We start from the raw sequence: 22,065 nt of genomic DNA, 5'->3' as shown, positions 1-22,065 counted from the left end.
CCGCGATTCGCCGTTCAAAAGTTACGTCATAGTGTTTTTCCATTAGATGGCGTTGGGTAAATACGTCACTGGCATAGCCACATTCTTTCAAGCCAATCCCATTCTGAAATGGAATAGAAACTACCGACCGGTTTCTCCGATAGACACTGCGCCTGCATAATTGAACTTACTAGTTTTCGAAAATTTTTGTAAAAGTTAAAATACGAATCGCATCGTAATAATTATAACGTATGTTGATTAAATAATACATAATGTATTTGATTTAATGCGGAAGGGCGTGAAAAAACACCCCACGTGAATTTAAATTTTCCGCCGAAAGAGAACAGATTACGTTTTCGACTCGAGACGTATCAATTTTTAACCACTTTTTAGAAATTACGCAACAAGTTTTTTGGCCGACGTTGTTCTTTATTAAAAAACAAAGAAAATGAGAACATATAGGACCCTTAACGACATAATTGTACCTGAGAGATGGACTGTACAAGATTGCGGAGTCTTTTCACCCTTCGTTAACGAAATAGGTAAAAAAAAAACGTTACGCGGTTCTCATTGCTGCTACACTTTTCTACACTTTTTTGGTCAGCGAAGATGCGTAACATTTGATTGGTCCATCTTCACGGAAGTGTAGCATCAATGACAAGAACCTATGTATATGCCATACACGGAGTAATAGGAGAACTCGCGGAGTATAGACATGGAGCATGGACTGCTCGACTAGGCAGAAAGTATGTCCCAATGAGAAAAGAGATGAACATTGGCCGCGAGTACGTCCGATCTCTTTCTTGCCTGTGGGAATGTGGGAGATTGAGAAAGAAGGAGAATGGCCGCATATGCGTTCTATCTCTTTCACTGGGCGTACCACAGGCAAGCCACTGGCAATATAGAAGATGCGCAATCCATGCCCTATGCTCAGTAGAACTAACAACTATACGGTGAGATCAGTGGGTTGAACTTTCGGGATTTCGTAATCCGTCATCTGTCAGCTGTCAATTCAATTTTGGGATTTTAATTGCATCATTTACGGTTAATTAATCGTTATACTGTAGATACTATTCATTGGAAATCATACGCAATGGCAGATCCTAAGTACGCCGATCTTCCTGGAATTGTAAGTAAAGAAGTTTCAGCGACAACAAAAAATTGGCCTTATGTTATCGAAAATTCATTTCCGACGATTCACGGCCGTTCATTCATTCCGAGAATGTAAAAAATTTTTGTGTACCGATTCTCACAGCACACACATCATTTCATGGAAATTTATTCTGTCATGAGGGTTATACCACACTTGTTTCTGAAAATGAGGGTTAGAACACCATAGCATCTGGTTCTCACCAGACTTAGATAAATGTTGAATTGACAATGAAACTTCAACTCTAACCGATTATTGACAATAATAATGACAACTGGAATATGTAACCTCTTTACCTCTGTAACTCTGTTATAAATCGATAATATTCCATTCTACTGACATAGTCATAAAATCACACATTTATCTCATAACTGTATATCCTCTGATCAATAAATAATTTATTATTTAATTTAATACGGCATCAAACAGCTAAGACCTTAACACAAACTATTTTGTGAAACTATGTAATTGATTCCAATTATTCTAACTTTAGGCCTATGACCAGCCTGATGTCTATGAAACAAACGACCTTCCTGAATCAGATCAGTTTCAAAATTACTCTGAGGTAAGTAAGTGCCCTTAGCTTAATTTGATCCTGTTTTCTACCGATTTTAAATTGAAATTAATTTTCAGGAGGAGAATGACTCTATTGAACGACTTCATATCAGCGCTACTGAAGCTTTTAACAAGTTTAAAGGAAAACACTTGATAAATAAAGGAGTCGACTTCTCTGATCAATTGTCTCGCAAACCAAGGACTGGATATAACGCTATGTAATGCTTGTTGAAACATTGCTTAATTTTTCATTTTTGTATAGGTTCTACTTTTGTAGCTCAATTAGTTCGCGATATTGCACAAACAAAAATACTAATTTGATAAAGTTAAGTTGTTCTATTCCACTTGTGTCGTTATCTGTCAATTTTTCTAATTAAGAATACAATTTCAGATCTGGAGTTTGGGAATTGCCTGGCGAAGGTGGAACTGAAACTCCGATCCAAAAATATCAACGACTACAATGTGAAATAAAAGAATTGTACGATGAAGTAAACCAGATCAAGGTAAAGATTGGATTGTTATAGTTACACAACTTTTTTTCCAGTTCACGATGAAATTACTCTTTGCAAAAACAAGTTGTGTTCCTGTTTATAATACTTTAAAGTTTTGTAGCGACCAGAAGTAATGTTTCCATTAGCACTTATGAATGACATTGAAGACTGTATACCCCATTAGTGTACAAGACCTACTATAAAAGATAAAAATTTACCAGGAGTCAGCAAAAAACGATGGCGATGTAAAGTCTGCAGTGGAGTTAGCATCTCAAGTGGAACAGACTGGAAAGCAGTTGGACAATTTAAAATTAGAGCAGTGCCTTGGTTCTGACCTTGTAAATTCTTTGACTGACCCTCACGGCACGCAGCTACAGTACGTATTGGCAATTTTACCTGAAACTGTAATAAACATTTAGAATATACCTGAACCGAATTGTACTTACAGGAAACTGATATCACAGGTTGAGTTGTTTAAAGTTAGTGGTACTGGTAAACCGGAGAACTCAACCAGCAGCAATAAAGCTGAAAAAGAAGGTGATCTTCAACCTGGAGTACTGCAGTACCAAATGTTGTATCAACCAGAAAGAGCAAGATTGCAAGAAGCATCCAGAGTTGCTCATCTGGAACAAAGACTAGGACGCTTAGAGAACGTTATTGGCACGGGAAATGAAAAACTCAGTAGACTCAGTCAGGTAAGGTTTGACACACAACTGTTTCTACTAAAGGCATACACCTCAAACACGTAATACTTATTTGTTGGTCACAGAATGAAGGTCAATGAATTGCATTTTATTTGTATTTGTATTGTTTGATAACGAATTATAATAATATTTTAATTTTTTATCACAGTCAATCAAGACTCAAGGTTTAGTTGAGGCTGTGCAACAACTGGGAGCGAAAGCTGCTCTTCTAGATGCCACTCAGTTAGATGGTATCGAAAGCAGATTGGCTACTCTGGTCCATAGAATGGACAACATTGCGCAGCAAAAAGCTTCTGCACCTATATCTTCCGATCAAGAACAAAAGGTATGTCTACTCGATGATAGATGCACTCACAGCGTATCATTTATTATTTTTACTAATAAATTATAAGTTTGTGTTGATAATATCATACATTCACAGATATCAGAAATCTATGAAGTGATTAAAAAGACAGAAACCATGTCTCAAATTTTACCGCAAACAGTGAATCGAATGCTAGCTCTCAGCACTGTTCATCAACAAGGTGAGGTTGCTGACAGAATTATTACAAATTTTCAACAATCGGTATTAGATGTTACCGAAAAATTGCAGAGCTGAGATTGTCGAAATAGAATATGTTTTTAAATCAACCCAACGTTTTCAGCGGCTGAATTTAGCAGATCTTTGGCGCTTTTGGAAGAATTACAAGGTCAAATATCATCAGGAATTGAGAGTAACAAGGTAATGCTAAAAGGAGTGCAGGAAAGTTTTGCTTCCAATTTGGAAGCAATCAAGAATAACATAACTGCAATTGATGAACGTGTAAAAAAATTGAACAAGTAATCTTACTAAGTTCAGATACTGCGAGCTGTCTTATGATTTTCTATAGTATACTTAAATATGATAATTAAAATAACTAATAATAACTGCACAAACGTAATAAAAGTATTACTTACCAATTGTAACATACGCATTATTTTTTGTTGTATTATCAAGCTTTTCTATTATTGAATCTTCTCTTGTGTAATAAATTATTAAAATATATGTATTGAAACTAGATGTTTTAAAAAATTCTCTCTCTTCATGTTTCATTGAACATTGCCTTGTTCATCCATCAACTTCTTAGTATCCCATCCAACGCATATGAGGGGTTGAGAATGCAATTGGTGTAAGTCCAGTTTTTTGGGAGGTCGAAAATCCTTTGTTCTAAAAATTGTATCCAACTGACTTACACCACTTTCATTCTCAACCCCCGTATTTTCAGGTATGTACGTGTTCAGATTGGCTGAGATGCACATATATGTACTTGGGGTCATCCTCAATGATCTCGATAGAGGAAAATAATTTTAAAACAATTTAGCTGGTCATTAAAATTGTCAGCTTGTAAACTTAAAACGGTTGCAATACTCAATATATACAATTAACGCATGGTGAGGGTTAGATGCTGAAAAATTAGAGTTGAACTTATTTTTACACGTTTTTATTGACCCCGATATAAAAGCATTTAGAATCGCAATTTCTGGAAAAACCACTTGTTCTTGCCGGATTTGTACCTATAAAAAGCAAAGATTCAATAAATATGACAAGTCAAAAATTACCGTCAAATACAGATGTCTAAATCTACAAAATCCAGTACTCTTACCTCTCCTCAAACTTTACACGGGTCTGGAATCGGACCTTCTTGCGTTTCATGGGGTCCTTCAGGTCCTTGATTTGTGCCTTATCCAATGCTAGATCCACGGTGTACCGTGTTGGCATCAAGTGGTTATAATTCAACATCTGACAACAGAAAACCAAACAATGTAAAATAGGTGGCGTAACGATTTCTTTTGAAGAAATTTTTTTATGAAACTGTTTTCATTCCAATCACAAATCTGTGGTAACTTATTTATTAATTGATTCATTTAAAACTCACGAATTGCAGGATAAATTTACGAATTACAGATATTTGGAACAATGTAATAAAGTGTTTTATTATCAAACGACTGAAGCCTTCATTTTGTATTGGACTATAGCGAATGAACTGTGAGTAAACAACAAGGAGAAGAGAAACTCATTATCAAGGCTGGTAGTAGACAACTTCTTACATAAATATGAAATCAGACACAGTAGCAGTTTGTGACATGAGCGTAACGAGAAATTAAAAACCAATCACCTACTTTGCAATATTAAACTAACTTATAGGGGTTACAGATGCAGACCAGGTAAGCTTTGCTTCATTAAAATCATAATTGACTGTTCACCACATTTCTAAAAATACGGAAATTATGTGTAAAGACAGAAAAAACAAATAAATGTTATGTGTTGACTACATCAACTTTAACCCTTATGAGGCACAGTAGGGTTAAAATGACCCAAGTTCCATATGAAAAACATCCAAAATAATCTGATTTGATTCAAGATAAATAATGAAATATCGTAAGAAATGTTAATTCATTTTTTTCCCCAATAATTCAACTTTACTCACTCAAATAAATACCTATTATTCATCGAGCACTATCTCCATATTTTTTTTCTCAGATATCTGTACCTTGAAAGTCACTCAGTTAATTAATTTCAAGCACTAAATATTGAAAATTCATTTTATGATTTTTTGATTAGAATGATCCCGTTTTTGGTATTTTGTGGTCTATACATTTTTTTTTCATAACCAAAATTTCGTATTGCTGAGGACAACTAATTTGCCTTCAAATATAACAGTTAAAGAACAACCCAAAATGTTTTCAAGTTATTCGAATCGATATCTGTTTTCATGCAATGATTTTGTATCTGGGGTCTCTAGCGACTTTAGCGTGACACCAGTGTTATACACAGGTTGTGTGCAACGTAATGGTTAACATAATGAAAACAGTGAGCCGTTGATTGGGAAAATGAACTCATTAGGCCTACTTCGAATTCATTGAAAATAAAAAAAAAAAAATACTACTCCTTCATTTTTTTTAGACCATATTGATCTGTTTATAAATCATTTTACCAACTGTGGTACCAAGAATTATCAAGCTTCCTGACAAGATGACCATTTGGATTGGAAAAATTCATCTGCCAATATAGATTTTATTATGACCTTACTTATTCTTTCAACCTGATTTATAAGAAAAACTCACGTCTTATATTAAGCTCAACAAACGTGGCTTAAGCCCTTTGTAACATAGTGAGGAAATTTGGATATTATTGTTTTCCATTTTACTGTTACACAGTACAAAGTACCTATTAGGTATTGATTTATTTAACCTCTTTCTGTTTGCACATTAATATCAAGTCAACTAATAAGCTGAACGATAAATCCAACATTTGGAACGGTTTAGGGGCCTTTTCATCAATAGACTTTGGTTTATTGATTTCAACAAGATAACAAGATATTTTAGTTAAACAGCGACTAAAATTGTACTTTCCAACCATATTGATTCAAAATTTAATTATTTAGAATGTTTGAAGGGAAATTCAAGTTTACGGAGTAGAAACCCTGGAAGTTAAAGATACTCATATTGTACTTTTGGTGGGAAGCGTGGTATATAAATAGACTCAGGCTTCAGAACACACTTTAAAACCTCAATAAAAAAAAATTTCTTCAAGTGGCCATTTTACACAAGTTCAAAATGACTGTATAGCTATGAATACGAGTTTAACATTGTCAAACTAACCTTCACGAAGGGCTTTATCTTGGAACGTTTATGTAGTTTTCCTTTGCCCATACGCTTGTGTACCTTGCGAGGGTATCGATCGATGCCAGCAACCCAGGCATGGCCGTATTGTTTATCTGACGTACCGTCGTCAAAATTTCGCATTACTATAGCTTTGCGTCCAGCGTACCGGCCACTAAGGACCAGTACAACCTTCCCTACTTTCATAATCTTCACCATCTTGGTTTCCTGTAAAGGAAAAGAAAAGGGTTAAAACATTTTTGTTCGCTATCAATCTAATCTTTATTGTGGTTACTGGTGTTTGTTATTCAATGTTAAATTAACAATTTGGTGAAAGTTTCAAAATCATAGTAATGCATCGTGTAAAGTAACGTGCTGACAGTAGGTAGCTGTATACATTCCGGAATGTCCGACATAACCTGTAAGTGCAAGTGTGTGAAACGAAAGTTTGGTAATGCAACGGATCGTTGAATTTAGATTTGACGATGTTATTCAATGAGATTTGTTATTTAAACGCAGGTGAGTAAATGAAAAATCTTCCGTGTCTGAGGAATCATACGAATAAACAAACGTGTATGTGGCATAGGAGGTGCTGCCGAGATTCACAATTATTAACGAATAACACTTGCACGGTAAAAAACGAATTCTTAGCTCATAAAACGCACAATAATGTTACGATTTCCGAGGTAATTAATGCGCAGTCTTATTACTTCAGAAAATGCCGATGTTCGTAGATTATTTTAACCATTACACGAGAACAGAACTTACGGTGTCTCCGCAAACCGGAAAAAAGAACTTGTCGTAGCTACCAACTGTGGTTAGGACTCGATATTCGAATACCTCGCGTTGAGCCTACTTCCGGCGATGTCTAATCGCGGGACTCTTGACTTTTCACAAAAATTAAACGTGATTTACACAGATAGAATAACGATATAACACAATGCCTATGCATTAAAATAATCAAAATTATATAATTTACTCTCGTTTTACCAATTTATCAATCCGTTTACTCATGCATATGACCGAAGACGTCGTTGACTGAAGATATACGTTGGAGATATCAGACGTGTCATGTGTGATCGCTATTATCGCCAAGCGCAATATACCTACAAAGAAAATAGTTTGAGCATAACTGTCTCGATTTTCAGTGAAAATTGAAACGATGGAAGACTCGTGAATTCAATATTTGACGCTGAATATATATTCTCTCACGTATATTGCGTACATCTTTCGCATTGGATATTTTCGAAATTATACCAAGTGTTACCAACCTTACCTTGCAAATATTAAAGATCCCTACAATTCAGATGCCTTTCAGAAGGCCAACTGCCAACAATGTCGAGTGCCGGTGACTAATAGCTTGTGAGACACCGGCGATATTGGTTTACGACGATTAACCTATCATAACAAATAGCACTGTAGTTACTTGGTAATTGAAAATAATTCAACTGATCAATGGAAAATTTGACAGGGTGTTTAGGAAAGTTAGCCGTGATTTGCGAAGTTCTCATCTAGTTTTGTAAGTGCCGATAAACCACAAATAAGAAGGGAGAAGAAAAAAACTATCCCACAAAGGAATACAGAGGATAAAAACATTCTAAAAATTGAAAATTATGTTCAAACATGAGTGAAATCGCACTTGAGTTATCAGACATTCAAGAATTGAATGACCATGAAGGTAGAAACTGATTGTTATCATTGTATCAGAATGTAATCAATATATCAACAAATAGATTGTGCTGAATGATTGCTGCGAGCTAATTTTTTTGAAGAAGTTATTTTACTGCTTATTAATAAAAATTTTCGAATGTATTTACCTGCATAAATAACTTGATTTGTTTATACATCAACAGATTATGGAATCTACAAAAAATACGTCAGCATATGGGAACAGCCAAATGCATTGGATATTCTGTTAGATGTAGTCGGATCAGAGGAATTCATCTACAAGCTAACAAGTTCAAGTTTCAAAAAGAAACTTGTTTGGGAGCAAATAGCGGCAAAAATAGAATCTCAGGGGATATTGTTGGGTGAGAATCCGTGCAAAGTAGCCTACCAAAAGTGGTTAAGTTTGAAAAAGACCTTTATCAGTGTGTTGAATAAAAAGAGTGGAAAAACTCCACCGTGGTTTGGTAAGCTGAGTGAGATATTTGAAAAGTCAGAGGGGAAACTATTGGGAAGCGTAAGTTTTCAAGGGGACGAAGAAGTGGAACAAGTAGAAGCAAAGGGGCCAAAATCGAAAAAAATGAAGCAAGAATATTTGCCCATAGCTGAAGAGGATGAAGTTAAAGAAGGGAATCAAATAGATCCTGGACAGTACATCATTGAAGAAGTTGGACAAGTGACTTACGCCGATGTTATTGCAATAATGCAGCAGCTGGAGTTGGAAAGGAAAGAAAGGGAAGAGGCAAGGGAGCAAAGAGAAAAAGAGAGATTTGATAAATTGGCTGATCTGATCAGGCAACAAAACACACTCACTGAAAAGCTGATCACGATATTAAGTAAACAATCCACTAGTGTAGAACCTACAGAAAATCACCCTGTGCTACCGATGGATTCAGTATGTATCATCGCAACTGAGGATATTCAACAATAAGTTTGCAATGTTTTTGAATGATGTGCGCAATGCTGATGACACGGCATCAGCTTTCATCAGATCACAACGTTGTAGTAAACTACTGTAACTTACACTAAAATGCATTCTTTCATGATTATGTTTCATCCTTAAAATTATCAAAAACTTTGGAAAGATTTTCTGAATCAATCTAGCTATTTTTCTGTATTTCAATAAAGATTTGCACATTGAATGAAGTGATACGTTTTTGTTGTTATAATTTAATTACAAAAAAATTATCAAACCATTTCCTGTGCAAAAATTAGCTTTTTCTCCCAGCACATATTTCTTTCATTCGATTTTTTTTACTATCATTTCATTCAAAGAACCGAATCTAGAGAGTGAATACTAAACTTTTCGAAAATCCTTCTTGTACGTCTATGTAAAGTTTTAATGGGTAGAAAAAAGCACTCGTCGTTTGTATGGCTAGATACCAGTCTGATACGCGATTTAACGTTAGGTCATATTCTAAACGCTGAGCGTGGGAGTTGGAACAAAAAAAGTGTCTAACATTCTACCTGAAATCCAGAAGAATTATACGCACAATTTGCGACGTATTCAATTTAATAAATGAAATTATACGAACATCTGATATTACAAACGGCAAATTAATTGTATCCTACACCAAAATATATTTGATTTCACATTTCGCGGGTGAAGTTAATATATCGAGTAGTTTTTTTAATTTAATGGAATTTATATCCGAACTATATGCACAGTGTTTTTTATAAAAAAAAAAAAATGCGTCAAAAAATCACAATTCATTGTATTGTTCAGTTGATTGAGAAAGCGTTAATCTTTTTCACCAGACCAATCACAGTGAATTGTGAAAATGTCAACTTGTAGTCTCAGCTTGTACAAGAATAATGGTCCTCGAAGGGCTCAAATTGTATTAGGTCTGAATTAATGCGCTCAATTAAATAAATTTCGACGCGATTCATAATACGCCAGATCAAAATTCGATAAATGTCAGGGACAGGCGCGTGGGCGTATTTCAATCACTTCTCCCCCGGAGAAGTTCGAAATCCTCAAGAGGATATAGAGATAACTGGAATCGTGGAATCTAAGTAACATAATAAGCCTCTTGATTTATAATCTTGTCCTAATTCCTATTAGCCCTAATTAATTCAGGATAAAAAATTTTGCCCAAGTTTCGTTTGATCAAGTTGTACAAATCTGTTCGTCTGCCCGTTTTTGTTGGATACAATTTTACGAGAATTGAAAAAAAAAGAGACCCGTCAATTATTCGCTTGTACCCAGGGGCGAAAAAGCTCCAACAAATCTCGAGTGTTGTATAATACCGAAATGGAAGAGAAATGGGTGGCGGGTAAAAACAACAGATATAGAAAACGCATGATCGTTGGCGCGCAAAAACAAGCCGAGAGTGTACCTGTGTGTGTCTGAACATTAAATGAGTGGGCGTCGAAATATAGGGGTGTATGTGTGCGGGGTTGCTGGTCGCGGAGCGCGGAGGAGAGACCTTGAAGAGTTCCGTCGACGTGACGACCGACGGGTGGAATAAGGAGGAAAATGGGTGTAGGAGCAGAGGGCTCGTCCGCCTCTGCAACAAGTGTTCTTAATCAATATATCCCTCAAGCACAACCAACCACGTCAATCTTTGAAGCGCGCGGTACGGGTGGCGTTGGCATTGGTGGTCGGTTTTATCGTATTGAAGTTAGTAACGTTATCGTAAAGACTCATGCCTAGGAAAAAATATTATTTGGCGGTTTTAAAATTGTCTGAAATTCAGTAAACTGTAATAAAACAAAACACACTCATATTTAAACACATTAGTTCCTTAAAAATCATTGTGAAACTAAGAAAACAGTGATTTTTCCCCAATTTTTCGTTACGATAACGTTACTAACTTCAACCTCATTCGATCAACAATATTTAAGTTAGTAACGTTATCACGAAGATTCATGCTGAGGAAAAACTGTTATTTCGCGATTTTGGAATTATTTGAAGTTCAGTAAACCGTAATAAAACAAAACACTCATATTTCGAAATCTTAAATCGTTGTAGAATTAAGAAAATAATGTTTTTCCCTGATGTTTCGTTAAGTTAACGTTACTAAAATCAGCCTCGTGATTATAGCAGGTGGGACACGCGGGCGTTCGCACACTTGTGCGTTTCTACATACGTACGTAAAGCATATACAACCGCCCCTATAATTTGTATAGAGTGAATGTGTGCGCAGGCGAATATCGGTGTTCCGTGTACACGGTACAATCATGGACGGTACAATAATCAGGTGCTTAGCGCGTTAGCCGCAAACACGCGGGGGAAATGTTTGCCCTTATAACCTTTTGCTTCCCACATGCTTTGATAGGTCAACGATGCAGAACCCTAGCGATCGTTGGACAATATTGTACATAGGTATACGTACAATGTATCTTGCAATACATCATCGTATCAATTCACGAAGATATTTCTACGGAACAGGATTCGCCGGTGGCGATTATCATATATTTTGGGATTACCATCACGATCCAATATCTCTGAGGATGTTCATCTGGTTGTGGAGTGTATTACAATTGTCTTGTAATATTGTAAGTACTTAGGGAGAGTCGTAATCGATTATAAATGTTGGTTTTATCGTATGATTTACGATACGTGAACTCACCCTAATGGGATATGAAATAAAATCCTAATAGCTTGCAAGGCAGTTTTCTGTCCCTTGTGATGTTCGTATAATTTACCCATAATAATAAGATGTATATTAGTCTCTTTTGGGCGTTATGTCGTTTGTAACCACGCCCATTATATGTTGTTAGCCCAACAAAAACTTTTAGGTTCTTTGAAATATTTTCACAATTTCGATGCATTTCTTATGTCCCGAAACCTTTATTCTTCCTGAAAAATGAATAAAAATTTAATTTTAAATATCCTAATGAAGATTGGAAGACCTTTCATATAGTAACGATTACATGTTCGGATAGGTCGAAATTTCTCTCGAAGACTTTCTTAATTAGATAGCAGAATTTATGAATTTATTTCGAAATAAATTGTAAATTTTGGGAAGATTGAATTAGTTCCGAGCCAAGCAGTAGATGCCGCGCGCTTCTCGTGAGTATAAGCCAGCTGTTATTGTACCTAAATGTCCTAGATTGTTGAAAAAAAAAGTAGTGTTTTTATCATATTTTGATGGTCATGTATCAAAATCACAGTGACAGTGTAATCGCACTCTCAACTAATTGTAAGTTCGGTACTTCTATTTGGCATTAATTTGTTACAATTATAGAATTCGTTGACTGACTCATAGCAGATATTCCCACGATTTCTGATCACTTCTATTTTGAACATACCGTTAGTACAAAATTTCAACAGGGCAATCAACGAAACAGGCAGAGTAAAATTAGACGGTGTCTAAGGATACAAATACGATACGATAAAGAATCAGGTAAAAATTGTTATCTCTTGAAACATTCGGGTTCGACTTCTTTCCGGAACGTATATAGAGAGAAACATTCCAGCCGAGGAATATCCAAACTTTGGGCTAAATAATGCACCGGATAGCCTCATTATGATACAAGCTTTGTGGTAAGCCGCATTGATAGGGCGGTTAACAAGAAAGTTATCAGCAGCGGCGGCGTTGGTGGCGGAGCCGAGCCATGGTGACCATATCGGTCAAATCCGCGGAGCGCAGGCGTCGAAGCATGATAAAATGTGTACGTCGCAAAACTGCGTTGCGGAAATTCTAGCTTGTCAGCGGGTCTGTGCGTATCCTGGCAGTGTGAAAAAGACCAGCATATACTCGCCGCTGAGCCAGCATCGAACCAAAGTTGCCAATCGCAGGTGTAAATAAATTTGGTCAGTGAGAAGCGGGGATTCCCGGATACTCGATTCGAGTCCAAGTTCGCGGTGCGTTCACTCCTGCAGGCTGAGGGCTCTTCGAGGTGGCGACGACTCTGCACAGCAGCCTTCTTCGGCTAAGCGAGGTAACGCGCAAGGCGCGCGTGTCTCGTCTGATCGATTTGAAATTCGACGCAAAAGGTTCTTCTTTAGGTTGCGCAAGCCGAGAGACCATTCAGAAACGGTCCGAGCACCACCTACCAACGACTAGGCCAGTGACGCGTGGGACCATGCAACAATGAGATACTGAGGACCTTGTCACGCCCAGGTAAGCCGACTCTCTTTAGATTTAATTAAAACCCACGCGTTTTCATACTTTCCATTTTTTCCGCGATTGAACCGCGCGACTTTTTACCATCTCGGTCGGCAGCGGCGTTGAAGACGGCGATTTTCGGTGCGAGGCATGTGTGTGCAACCTGATGCTTCACAGGAGTCATAGTCAGGGCGCCATTGCGCCCTGCGCCCCTGATCGTCGCAAATAAACGGGCTATCAACGCCCACGCGGCAAGGTAAAACGGTTTCATTGATTTCCGAACGGTCCAAATTGTTCGGCGTATTTTTTACCAATCCGAGTCTCCGCTGCCCCACCAATTAGGAAAAACAAATTCACGTAAGGTTTTGTTTTGATATTATCATTCTATGTAATACTCGTGCAGTTGTTTCATCTTCGATCCGATGAAGCTTCTCGCACTTTCTTCGCTGTTTTTATCAAGTCGTTGGGAGCAAGGTTCAATTATTACGTACATAACAGTGTCCTATCAACCGAGTATCATTCTTGAATATTTTCCAACTCTCACTCTTTTCTACAGTAGCAATAAACAGTCTAAGACTGATTGAAATTAATTTGAATTCCGTGCCTTGCTTCATCCAATGTGATTATTTTTATACCTACATCTACGCGGTAAGGCTTAATATGGCTTTCGAAGCTGGCTTTTTCCATTCGATAATTGGTCTAATTGTGTAGAATACTGTAAATGAAAGTCTATTGGTTACTTGTAATTACTTGATTACACATATTGGGAGAACATTATCTTTACCTTCAAAGAGTAGAGGGAGATTAAAATGGAAGGAATACGTATATTCGAAAATTGCGATCAAAGATTTCAGCGTGCTTTTTACGACCGGCAAGGCGAGACTCAATCTCAACCGAATCGGTGGGGTAGCGGCTGTGCCACCGAAATTTATCGTTTGTTTTGAAGGGGTTATCTACTTGTTGGCATATGTAGATTGTAATTTTGTAACGGTGTTATTATCGATGCAACACATGACAATCGCGAAATTTTACACAATCTAGGTTGACAAATAAAGATCATTTGAACGGCTTTCGTTTACACTGATTGTGAGAGAAATTTTATTTATAATCAGTTATAATTATTAGAGAATTCCAGTGAAGTGGGTGTTGTTATAATAACAGTTTGGATATTGTTAGTATTTTAAAAGAATGTGGGACAAGTATAAATTACTTGAGCGTAATTCTAAATTCCGATACTACATTTTCTGGTCATCGTAACATCGAATTTGTTTGTTTAGCGAGGTACATATTTTCAGTTAAATAAGGCATTTGCATCAATTTATTATTGCACTGAAATAAAGAATTATAACAATGCGTATCAGATTCTCGAGTACAGCTAAAAATTTCATCTTCATTTCGTACTCAGAACTGTATTTTTCAGTTACGGCAAAAAATGAAAATAATTAAGGACTGTATTGTAACCACAATCAGATATTTCTTTCAGTACAAATATATGTTCCGTTATCAATGTTTCGTATATCCTATTCTGCAAGGAGGTTGCGATTTGATTAAATTTTTTTAAAAAATACCGAAATACGTTATCGCTCGATTACTTATAATTTCATTTTACCCCTGCGAAGGGTAGATTTGATCAGTCATTGCCAATAAATAGCAATAAGCAATAATTCTCGAATTTGCATCGGTCGAATCACATTCACCGGTGAACGTTAACAGATTAATTGTTAATTGCTGTTGATTATCTATTGCATCTACCCTCCGTATAGTGCTAGCCGATTGCACTCATTGTCGGTAAGGTGCATGAACGTACGAGACCAAGAGAGCAATACAACGGGGGAAGAACCGTTACGCGTAGTTCCTTTTGTCCGAGATTCAATCAACTCCAGTGTAAACCGGGTAATCCCCTCATCCACGCTAGACTCACGGCTTGACTTTCCATGTCATACGCGTTGAGATTGGACCGAGCAAACCAGGAACTCTGGATTAGGCATGTATTGACCTTCGAGCTTCGAGTTTAATCATTCGGGATCCAGCACTGTTTTGGACTTATCACCGGTACAAACACACTGATGAACACGTAGCAAATCCTTCTCGTAGTTCAGCTGTTATAATTCTCGAATTTGTTATACACTATTTTTCCAAAACTTTCCTCGATTTAATTAAATTCAGTCAAATTTTGCATTCAATTAGGACAAGGTTTCGTAAAAGTTTCCGAGAAACGTGAAATATTCTGGTACCTGATATGTTAATTTGACATTTTTCAGTGCTCCAATATTTATTGCAATAAATATTGGAGCATGTACAGTACTATTACCGCGACAATAAAAATGTTCGGGACCATATTCTATTTTCACAAAAATCACCTCGATGAAAATTTACCTTCAAATCTTATTCTGAGAAGCAAAGTGCGTCCGAATAATCGTACATAAAATAGTCGGACATTTTTCATCGGCGATACAAATACCTATCCAAGTGAAACATTTAAACGAAACGAGCACTGGTTTTGTCGACGTAGGTATAATTAAGCGTCCCATAAAGCCGCCGACATCTTAAACTTGTCTGAAAAGCATCTCAGGTCTGAAAGGTTCTCAGAACGACGCACGAGAAACGATACCTTTTTTATTTTATCCGTATACACAAGGATGTCCGAATCGTAAGATAGCCCGTCATTTTCAGAGAGTTTTGTTTCCACATTTGTAAAGACACAAATGGCACGGATTTGGATATCTAATTGTCAGTTCACCCTCAATTCCGCCCCCGGATATAATACAATGCTCGAATTGTGTTTGGTGAAATTAAGTGTATAACGACCTAGGTTGCGTAAGGATAAAATTAATTGGGAAGCCATCAAGCCGTATGAAATTGAAGCCTGAGTTCTTTTGTTTAAACGTTGCTTACAGGAACACCTATGGGCCGCAAAAAGTGGTGGCGCGGAGGCTTGGAGCTGCTGCTGCTGCTCTGCGTCTCTTTCCACGGTATCCTGAGTGACGGTGACGTTGGTAAGGATTGAACCCAATTCCCCCGAGCCACGTTTGCGTCCCCGTTGTCATCCCAGGACTTTGGGGTGTTTCATAACGCGTGGAAATGTACTTTACGTCAATGGGAAAGGGGGACTGTTACATACCGCGGTACTCGGAGATTAATTATAATTATACCGCAGATGAAGACGCGCTCGAGTTACAACACCTTCAATAGCATTGCCCTCAAGTAGTTCGAAAACTGTTTCTTTGGCAGGTCATTCATTACTCACATACTCTTCATTTACAGATTAGCGCAATCATTCTATTATATATTATAAGGCGGTGATTATATTTATTAACGTCAATTACACCTTGAATTTTGTTGCAATTTAGCACGCAGAATTTTCAAATTTTACCATTTCATTCCAATGAAGAATCCTCTCACAGTAGATGAAAATCATTTCTGACTGACAAACGACCCGAAGACGACCCAATGACGCCTTATCGTTAGTCAAAGTCGATTTTCAGATGATCTTTTGCTACTTGGGTAGTACGGTGGGTAATACGGATAATAACGCATATATTTTATTTCCATGCTCTAATATTTATTGTACGTATTTAAGTAAAAATGTTTCTAGCCTATACAATTGCTAGATAAATTTGAACGCTACGACACTCTGTTTAGTATTTTGAATCACGGTTTTTATAATTTTTCATACCCGATAGGAGTTTTGAACAATATATTCCACTTATTTCAATGGTCTGCCAACATAATCTCCCAGCGGAATAAATTTTGACAAGTTTTCGCGATAAGTGCTTTTTGCAAAACTTCGAGACCCGACGACGTATTTGAGCTTCACGTGACGTCAATGTTCACCTTTCATATAATACTTTCGAAGAAACTTTTCGTAACCGAGAAAAAACAGTCGGGCATATTCGAATATCAGTATCTTATTGTTAAACCTAATGCAAAAGTTTGAATAACAAATGACGCGTATAGGAGGAAGAAAATTTCGCAGTCATTGTCGGGATTCTGCGCTTCTGATTTTTGTATAATGTATAAGGATGCGAGATTGGTTCAAAGCTGACGTCGTTACTTTGGCTTTGAAATGTAAATATCAGGGTCTAATACTTCACGAGGATAAAGATCATAGGACAGAAAACGAAGACTTTTTAAAATTACATTAACTTTCCTGCTGTAGTCGCAATCCCAGTTCCGAAAGCTGATCAACTAACTCTGCATTAGAATAGATTATTCTCCGTTTATGCAGCTTCCAAATCACAGTTCCAAGTTTTTACGCTTCTCTATTTATATCTATTATACATGATTGATCGTCGCGTAATGTGTTACTTTTTTAAACCGTGATTTATCAAAATTTCCCTGTCATTAAATCGGGCATAGCTGTAGTGCATAGTTTTGACTGTTCCTATTTTTCTTGAACGAAACTCATCCTTCAGCCCGATTTTCAAGCCCATTAACACGCATCCACTCTCTCTGAAATTGGGACAATTTAATTCGCCAGCGCTGCATTAGTTTTCTTTATCCATTATTGTTTTTCAGAAGAAGATTCATTCGCAACGGAATCGCAGGTCGTTATAGGTACTTTTCTTTTTATTGTTGTAGTTCTCAGTTTGTATAAAATCTCAATTTATTCGTTCTACGTACTTAACATACGTACCTTTTAACTTAATTTCACCCTCCCGATGACAACTCGATAAGCGACTGCGAGCAAATTTATTTTTATATACGATACTCCGGTCTTTCAACGATAAAACCGCGTCGTCTGACCAAACGGGATGTATTAAACTCGGAATCCATATCTCTCTTATCGCTTTCTCAGCATACCGCGGATTCCTCACTTTTCCCATCCTTTCCACAGACTATTTATTTATACTCTAGTTGTGGATTCTCCAAGATCTTGGTATCGTTTTACCGCGATCATTTCGAGCCACACTTTACGGTCTGCGAATACCGAATTAGTCTGTGTTATTTAACTATCGATTACTTCTATTTCGACCAAATTTTTATCTAAGATTACATTTATTTGTTTATTCATTGTCGTTCCGTTATTACAGACTTTATCATATAAAAACTGTGACGATATCGCCGGTGATATGCTGTAATATCGAGTTCTTGATGCCGAAAACAATATTTTTCATGAATTTTTAAAACCAGCAGTAAAGTAGGGAACCGTGCGTGGGTATGAATGCGACTAATTACTGCTCTGACACGGCAACGAATCGATTTTGTCGGCATGACTATATAGACATGCACGTTTATACCCTATAGCGTTTCATTCTCAGGCTGTTATGTAATTCGTTTGAATAATTTTGATTGTGACCAGAACGCGAGAGCTTACATATCCAGTGACGTAAATGAGCGAGCCCAGCACTGCAGGCGATATTGGTAATTTCCCTGAAAGGAAAAGTTTCAACTCTCAGTTCCGTTTCAACGAACTCGGGGGTCATGCAAATGTCACGTCTGCGGATTAACGCCTGCGAAGGTTTCAGCTTCCGGTCAAAGGGCTGTATTACTGTTACGAAGATGCCCGAGAGCTGCGCTGAGAAAAGTTTCATTTGTTACAGTAACTAAAAAAATTGAGTAAAACGGCTTTCGTTAAAAAAACTGTTCGAATATTGTTGGAATTAGGGAAAAACAAGGTACGCGTAACCATTCTGCGCTATTGTCGATCATTTTATGGTAACTGCAACGCAAAATCAGTTTGTGAGGTTTACTCTACTTTTTTAGTTAAACGAGGCTTTAACGTCAATTTATCCTTGCACAAGCATTAAATTTTCGCAACAGTTGCAAGAAAATATAGTAACAGTGATCGTAATGAGATAGAATAGCAACGGATACCAGACTTTCCGGTAACAGCTATAAAACTAATTTTCATTTTCTACCTAGAACTGTATTTTTCGATTGTGGTAAAAAATGAAAATAGTTAAGGACTGAGCGGTAACCGGAACTAAAAATTTCTCTCAGTGTGGCTAAAAATATGAAAAAGCTAATATACGGAGTAAACAATCATTCACGCTGCAGACCGTAATACACCTGTAGAAAACGCAAATTTGTTTAACAATAAGTTAAGATCCGTTCGATCATCCGATGAAAGAGGAGATTGTTGGCGGGGGCGTTGCAGAGTATCGTATTATCCAAATGGGTTTATAATTTGTAAAGGGTTGCTGATAACTGGATCGGTTTCAGCGCCCAATGCATATAAATGTATACATACATACATACATATATATATTAGGGTGGTCCTTGTTTAGGGTATTGACGAATTTTTACCGCCCCATCACTGAAATCAATTTCAAATCATTTAAAAAGAGTCGCCAAATTTTTCAGATTCTTACAGCAAATCTGAGACAGTCCGCATTGTGATCGAAGTTTCTTATGGAAGTGACACGAGAAAAACTTTTTTTCGCACTATATATTTTATCGTGAAAGTAACAATGTTCCAAAAAATCTGTAACTGCGAGGTTTTAGTCGGCATTAGTGATGCTGTATGAAAAAAAAATACGCATCATCGTACGAGGCAATCTAGACGAATTGCACTTCCTCTAAATAAAAAAAAAAGTCGGGTTTCGAGGTTGTGCAATTCGTCTAGATTGCCTGGTACGACGATGTGTATTTTTTCCCAGATATTAGCACTAATTCTCACCAAAACCTCACGGTTACAGATTATTTGGAACATTAATACTCTTGCAATAAAATATATACTGAGAAAAAAAGTTTTTCTCATGTCACTTCCATAATAAAAACTTCGATCACAATGCGGAGACTATCTTAGATTCGATGTAAAAATCTGAAAAAATTAGGCGATTGTTTTCGAATTATTTGAAATTGATGTGGGGGATGGTCTGGCAAAAATTCGTCAACACCCTGAATAAGGACCACCCTAATATACCCAAATGTGTATATATACACACACACACACGCACGCATATACTGTATAGTATACGAAAGCAACGCGACCTTTTTTGCTGCAACGTAGCAAATATTTTGTCAACCCTTATATACGGCGTAACGATATCACATTAGGCAGGGTATTTGAAAGGAAGTGGCCGTGGAAGACATGAATAAAAGATTATTCCGAGGCTGTCTTTGTCGTCGGCGTCAGTGTTTGTCACTGAAGAATGTTCTAGACGTAATATAGAGATTTGCAGTACGGTGTTTAGAGAATCCACTATAAATTCTCATAATTGAATTCTAAAGCCCTCCTTCCGCCAGCTGCCATTCACTCCCTCGCCTACGACTCGAGGTATACGACAACGTAATTTTCTTTACAATTGTTCCGCGCTGTGACTAAATAACACTTTTATTAAATCTCCAGCTACCGGTTCGTACGAGAAGGTTAAAATCGTTTAAAAATGTCATGTACGATATTAAAAATTCCTGCGGTTGTAAGGTACGTATAATTAGGAAATACGCAGGTGACGTCACATTCAAAGAGCAACAGCCACCAATGATCTACGTTCGTGTAAAATAGCGATATTTTGCTCTTTATCATAATGCCGTGAATAGTGCAGGCTTGGAGAGAATTTTGTTGCCTGTTTAAAGCGTCGTAACTCAAACAATTAAATATTATTTTTCAAATGTCAAAGCTCAAGATAAAGATAAAATTAGCGTCTCAATTTTCAACAAAATCTGTGAGACAAATTTTCTTTTTTTCCAGTAATTAATCCATTTCTATTGATCGTAATTTTTACCGTTGCATTGTTGGAATATTAAATATCTGTAAAGATGCCAAAGTGATTAAAAGGAAAGTCTTTCAGTGAATTTGTAGGAAAATGGTCTACTGAATAAAATAAGCCATCCTAGAGTGAAATCGAACGAGTCTACAAGATTTGTAACAATCTTAAAACGACCTCGAAAGAAGCATCGACATCCCAACCCTTTAAATTATTATTCGATTATTTTCTATTTTCATATTTTTCAAGCAACCTTCACGGCTCATCTACATACCTATACACAATAATTCAATCGTTACTCAATGCACGACTATCTCGTGATAAAATTACTAAAAAGTACAGACTTTTGGTCAGCAAACCAACCTAAAAATAAAAAGCTAAAGGGCGAAAGCAAGAAATTACGGTAAACGTATCGTGTTTTTTTTTTTTTTTTTGTAGCGTAGTGAGGGAGAGGGAAAGTGAGGGAGTGGGGGGTGGGGGGTGGGGTTTGGCAAAACGGATGAGAGTTGATTTTCGAAAAGGTCTCAGCTGCTGCTGATGCGAGCGAAATAACGCCCACAACAAAACCGGAGTTTGCCCGGAGGCCGTTATTGAACCTGTCTGTTGCCTGTGCCCTACCTTACCGTGTGTCGGTATCCGCCTGATAAATTTTTCTTCCCACGCATCTATCTCGGCAACTATTAGTCCTGCCAACGTTCTTTGGAATTTCAAACTGTCTACTCTTACATGTATATCATAAGAGGGGCGAGAACCCCGCCGGCGGTACCATATTTATTACTACCCAATAAACAATGCCAGTATATAAAGCGTATGAAATTCGTCAAAAAAGAACGTTTTATTCTGTAGAATAAACGTGCAGCACCTACGTATTTTATTGCGAAGAATGTCCGCCGTGATTTCGGTTTATTAAACGTTTTTGGTGGACGTCTTACGATAGTTGTTCATATGCAAATTTTATACGTTTGAAACCAAACATTTATAAATCGTATCTCAATTTGTTGATAAAACGTATCGAAAATCCGTTATTTTAATATTTATGGTAATCGTCTAATATTTGGATATTGATGACTACTAAGAGACGTTTCGCAAGTACGTTTTAAAACTCAAATTATGAAGGAAATTTTTTCTATTAAAATGTGTTGACAATGTCCGTTTAACTAACGTGACAAAATGTTTTCTGTTAATGACGCT

At 37.0% G+C, this 22,065-nt stretch overlaps 4 protein-coding genes across 12 annotated transcripts in view; 3 read left to right on the top strand and 1 right to left on the bottom strand.

Moving 5' to 3' along the window:
• Nucleotides 1-828: 828 nt before the first annotated feature.
• Nucleotides 829-4,097, top strand: LOC107219121 (dynactin subunit 2). Of its 2 annotated transcripts, none has more exons than XM_046741811.1 (9): nt 829-932; nt 1,623-1,694; nt 1,763-1,902; nt 2,076-2,187; nt 2,397-2,551; nt 2,624-2,870; nt 3,028-3,204; nt 3,301-3,403; nt 3,524-4,097. In XM_046741811.1, exons 1-9 carry the CDS (start codon nt 888-890, stop codon nt 3,700-3,702), a joined length of 1,230 nt encoding a protein of 409 aa, XP_046597767.1. In that variant the 5' UTR covers nt 829-887; the 3' UTR covers nt 3,703-4,097. The 2 variants fall into 2 exon arrangements, with proteins under 2 accessions (XP_046597767.1, XP_015512693.2); XM_015657207.2 differs by having other exon boundaries at nt 848-1,108.
• Nucleotides 4,098-4,323: 226 nt separating this feature from the next.
• On the bottom strand, nt 4,324-7,292 carry LOC107219122 (60S ribosomal protein L27). Of its 3 annotated transcripts, none has more exons than XM_015657209.2 (4): nt 7,166-7,292; nt 6,501-6,728; nt 4,502-4,638; nt 4,324-4,412 (listed from the first exon to the last, which is right to left on the bottom strand). In XM_015657209.2, exons 2-4 carry the CDS (start codon nt 6,717-6,719, stop codon nt 4,364-4,366), a joined length of 405 nt encoding a protein of 134 aa, XP_015512695.1. In that variant the 5' UTR covers nt 6,720-6,728; nt 7,166-7,292; the 3' UTR covers nt 4,324-4,363. The 3 variants fall into 3 exon arrangements, with proteins under 3 accessions (XP_015512695.1, XP_015512697.1, XP_015512694.1); XM_015657211.2 differs by having other exon boundaries at nt 7,269-7,287; XM_015657208.2 differs by having other exon boundaries at nt 7,211-7,286.
• Nucleotides 7,293-7,838: 546 nt separating this feature from the next.
• LOC107219125 lies at nt 7,839-9,311 on the top strand. The gene is made up of 2 exons (XM_015657214.2): nt 7,839-8,178; nt 8,354-9,311. Exons 1-2 carry the CDS (start codon nt 8,124-8,126, stop codon nt 9,094-9,096), a joined length of 798 nt encoding a protein of 265 aa, XP_015512700.1. The 5' UTR covers nt 7,839-8,123; the 3' UTR covers nt 9,097-9,311.
• A 3,494-nt stretch (nt 9,312-12,805) lies between these two features.
• The window catches only part of LOC107219131 (receptor-type tyrosine-protein phosphatase N2), a 29,001-nt gene continuing 19,741 nt past the window's right edge, over nt 12,806-22,065 (top strand). For 2 of the 6 annotated variants that reach the window (XM_015657228.2, XM_046741709.1), the window contains exons 1-2: nt 12,806-13,237; nt 16,120-16,218. In XM_015657228.2, the coding sequence (XP_015512714.2) occupies nt 16,128-16,218 (91 nt within the window). In that variant the 5' untranslated portion in view covers nt 12,806-13,237; nt 16,120-16,127. Of the gene's footprint in view, nt 13,238-13,455; nt 13,580-16,119; nt 16,219-22,065 lie in introns of those variants that run through there. The other 4 variants (XM_015657227.2, XM_015657226.2, XM_015657225.2 and 1 more) reach the window with 3 other exon arrangements.

Source organism: Neodiprion lecontei, chromosome 5 (assembly GCF_021901455.1).
Source record: "Neodiprion lecontei isolate iyNeoLeco1 chromosome 5, iyNeoLeco1.1, whole genome shotgun sequence".
NCBI lineage: Eukaryota > Metazoa > Arthropoda > Insecta > Hymenoptera > Diprionidae > Neodiprion > Neodiprion lecontei.
Note: the sequence above shows the minus strand (reverse complement) of the source record. Positions and strands in the feature narration are given on the sequence as shown.

Coding starts and splice junctions, on each gene's coding strand:
- LOC107219121 (XM_046741811.1), top strand. CDS start 888: ATGCGCAATCCATGCCCTATGCTCAGTAGAACTAACAACTATACG. Junction 933..1,622: donor GTAGAACTAACAACTATACG/GTGAGATCAGTG, acceptor TTCTAACTTTAG/GCCTATGACCAGCCTGATGT. Junction 2,552..2,623: donor CCTCACGGCACGCAGCTACA/GTACGTATTGGC, acceptor TTGTACTTACAG/GAAACTGATATCACAGGTTG.
- LOC107219122 (XM_015657209.2), bottom strand. CDS start 6,719: ATGGTGAAGATTATGAAAGTAGGGAAGGTTGTACTGGTCCTTAGTGGC. Junction 4,639..6,500: donor AGATAAAGCCCTTCGTGAAG/GTTAGTTTGACA, acceptor TTCTGTTGTCAG/ATGTTGAATTATAACCACTT. Junction 4,413..4,501: donor CGTGTAAAGTTTGAGGAGAG/GTAAGAGTACTG, acceptor TGCTTTTTATAG/GTACAAATCCGGCAAGAACA.
- LOC107219125 (XM_015657214.2), top strand. CDS start 8,124: ATGAGTGAAATCGCACTTGAGTTATCAGACATTCAAGAATTGAATGAC. Junction 8,179..8,353: donor AGAATTGAATGACCATGAAG/GTAGAAACTGAT, acceptor ATACATCAACAG/ATTATGGAATCTACAAAAAA.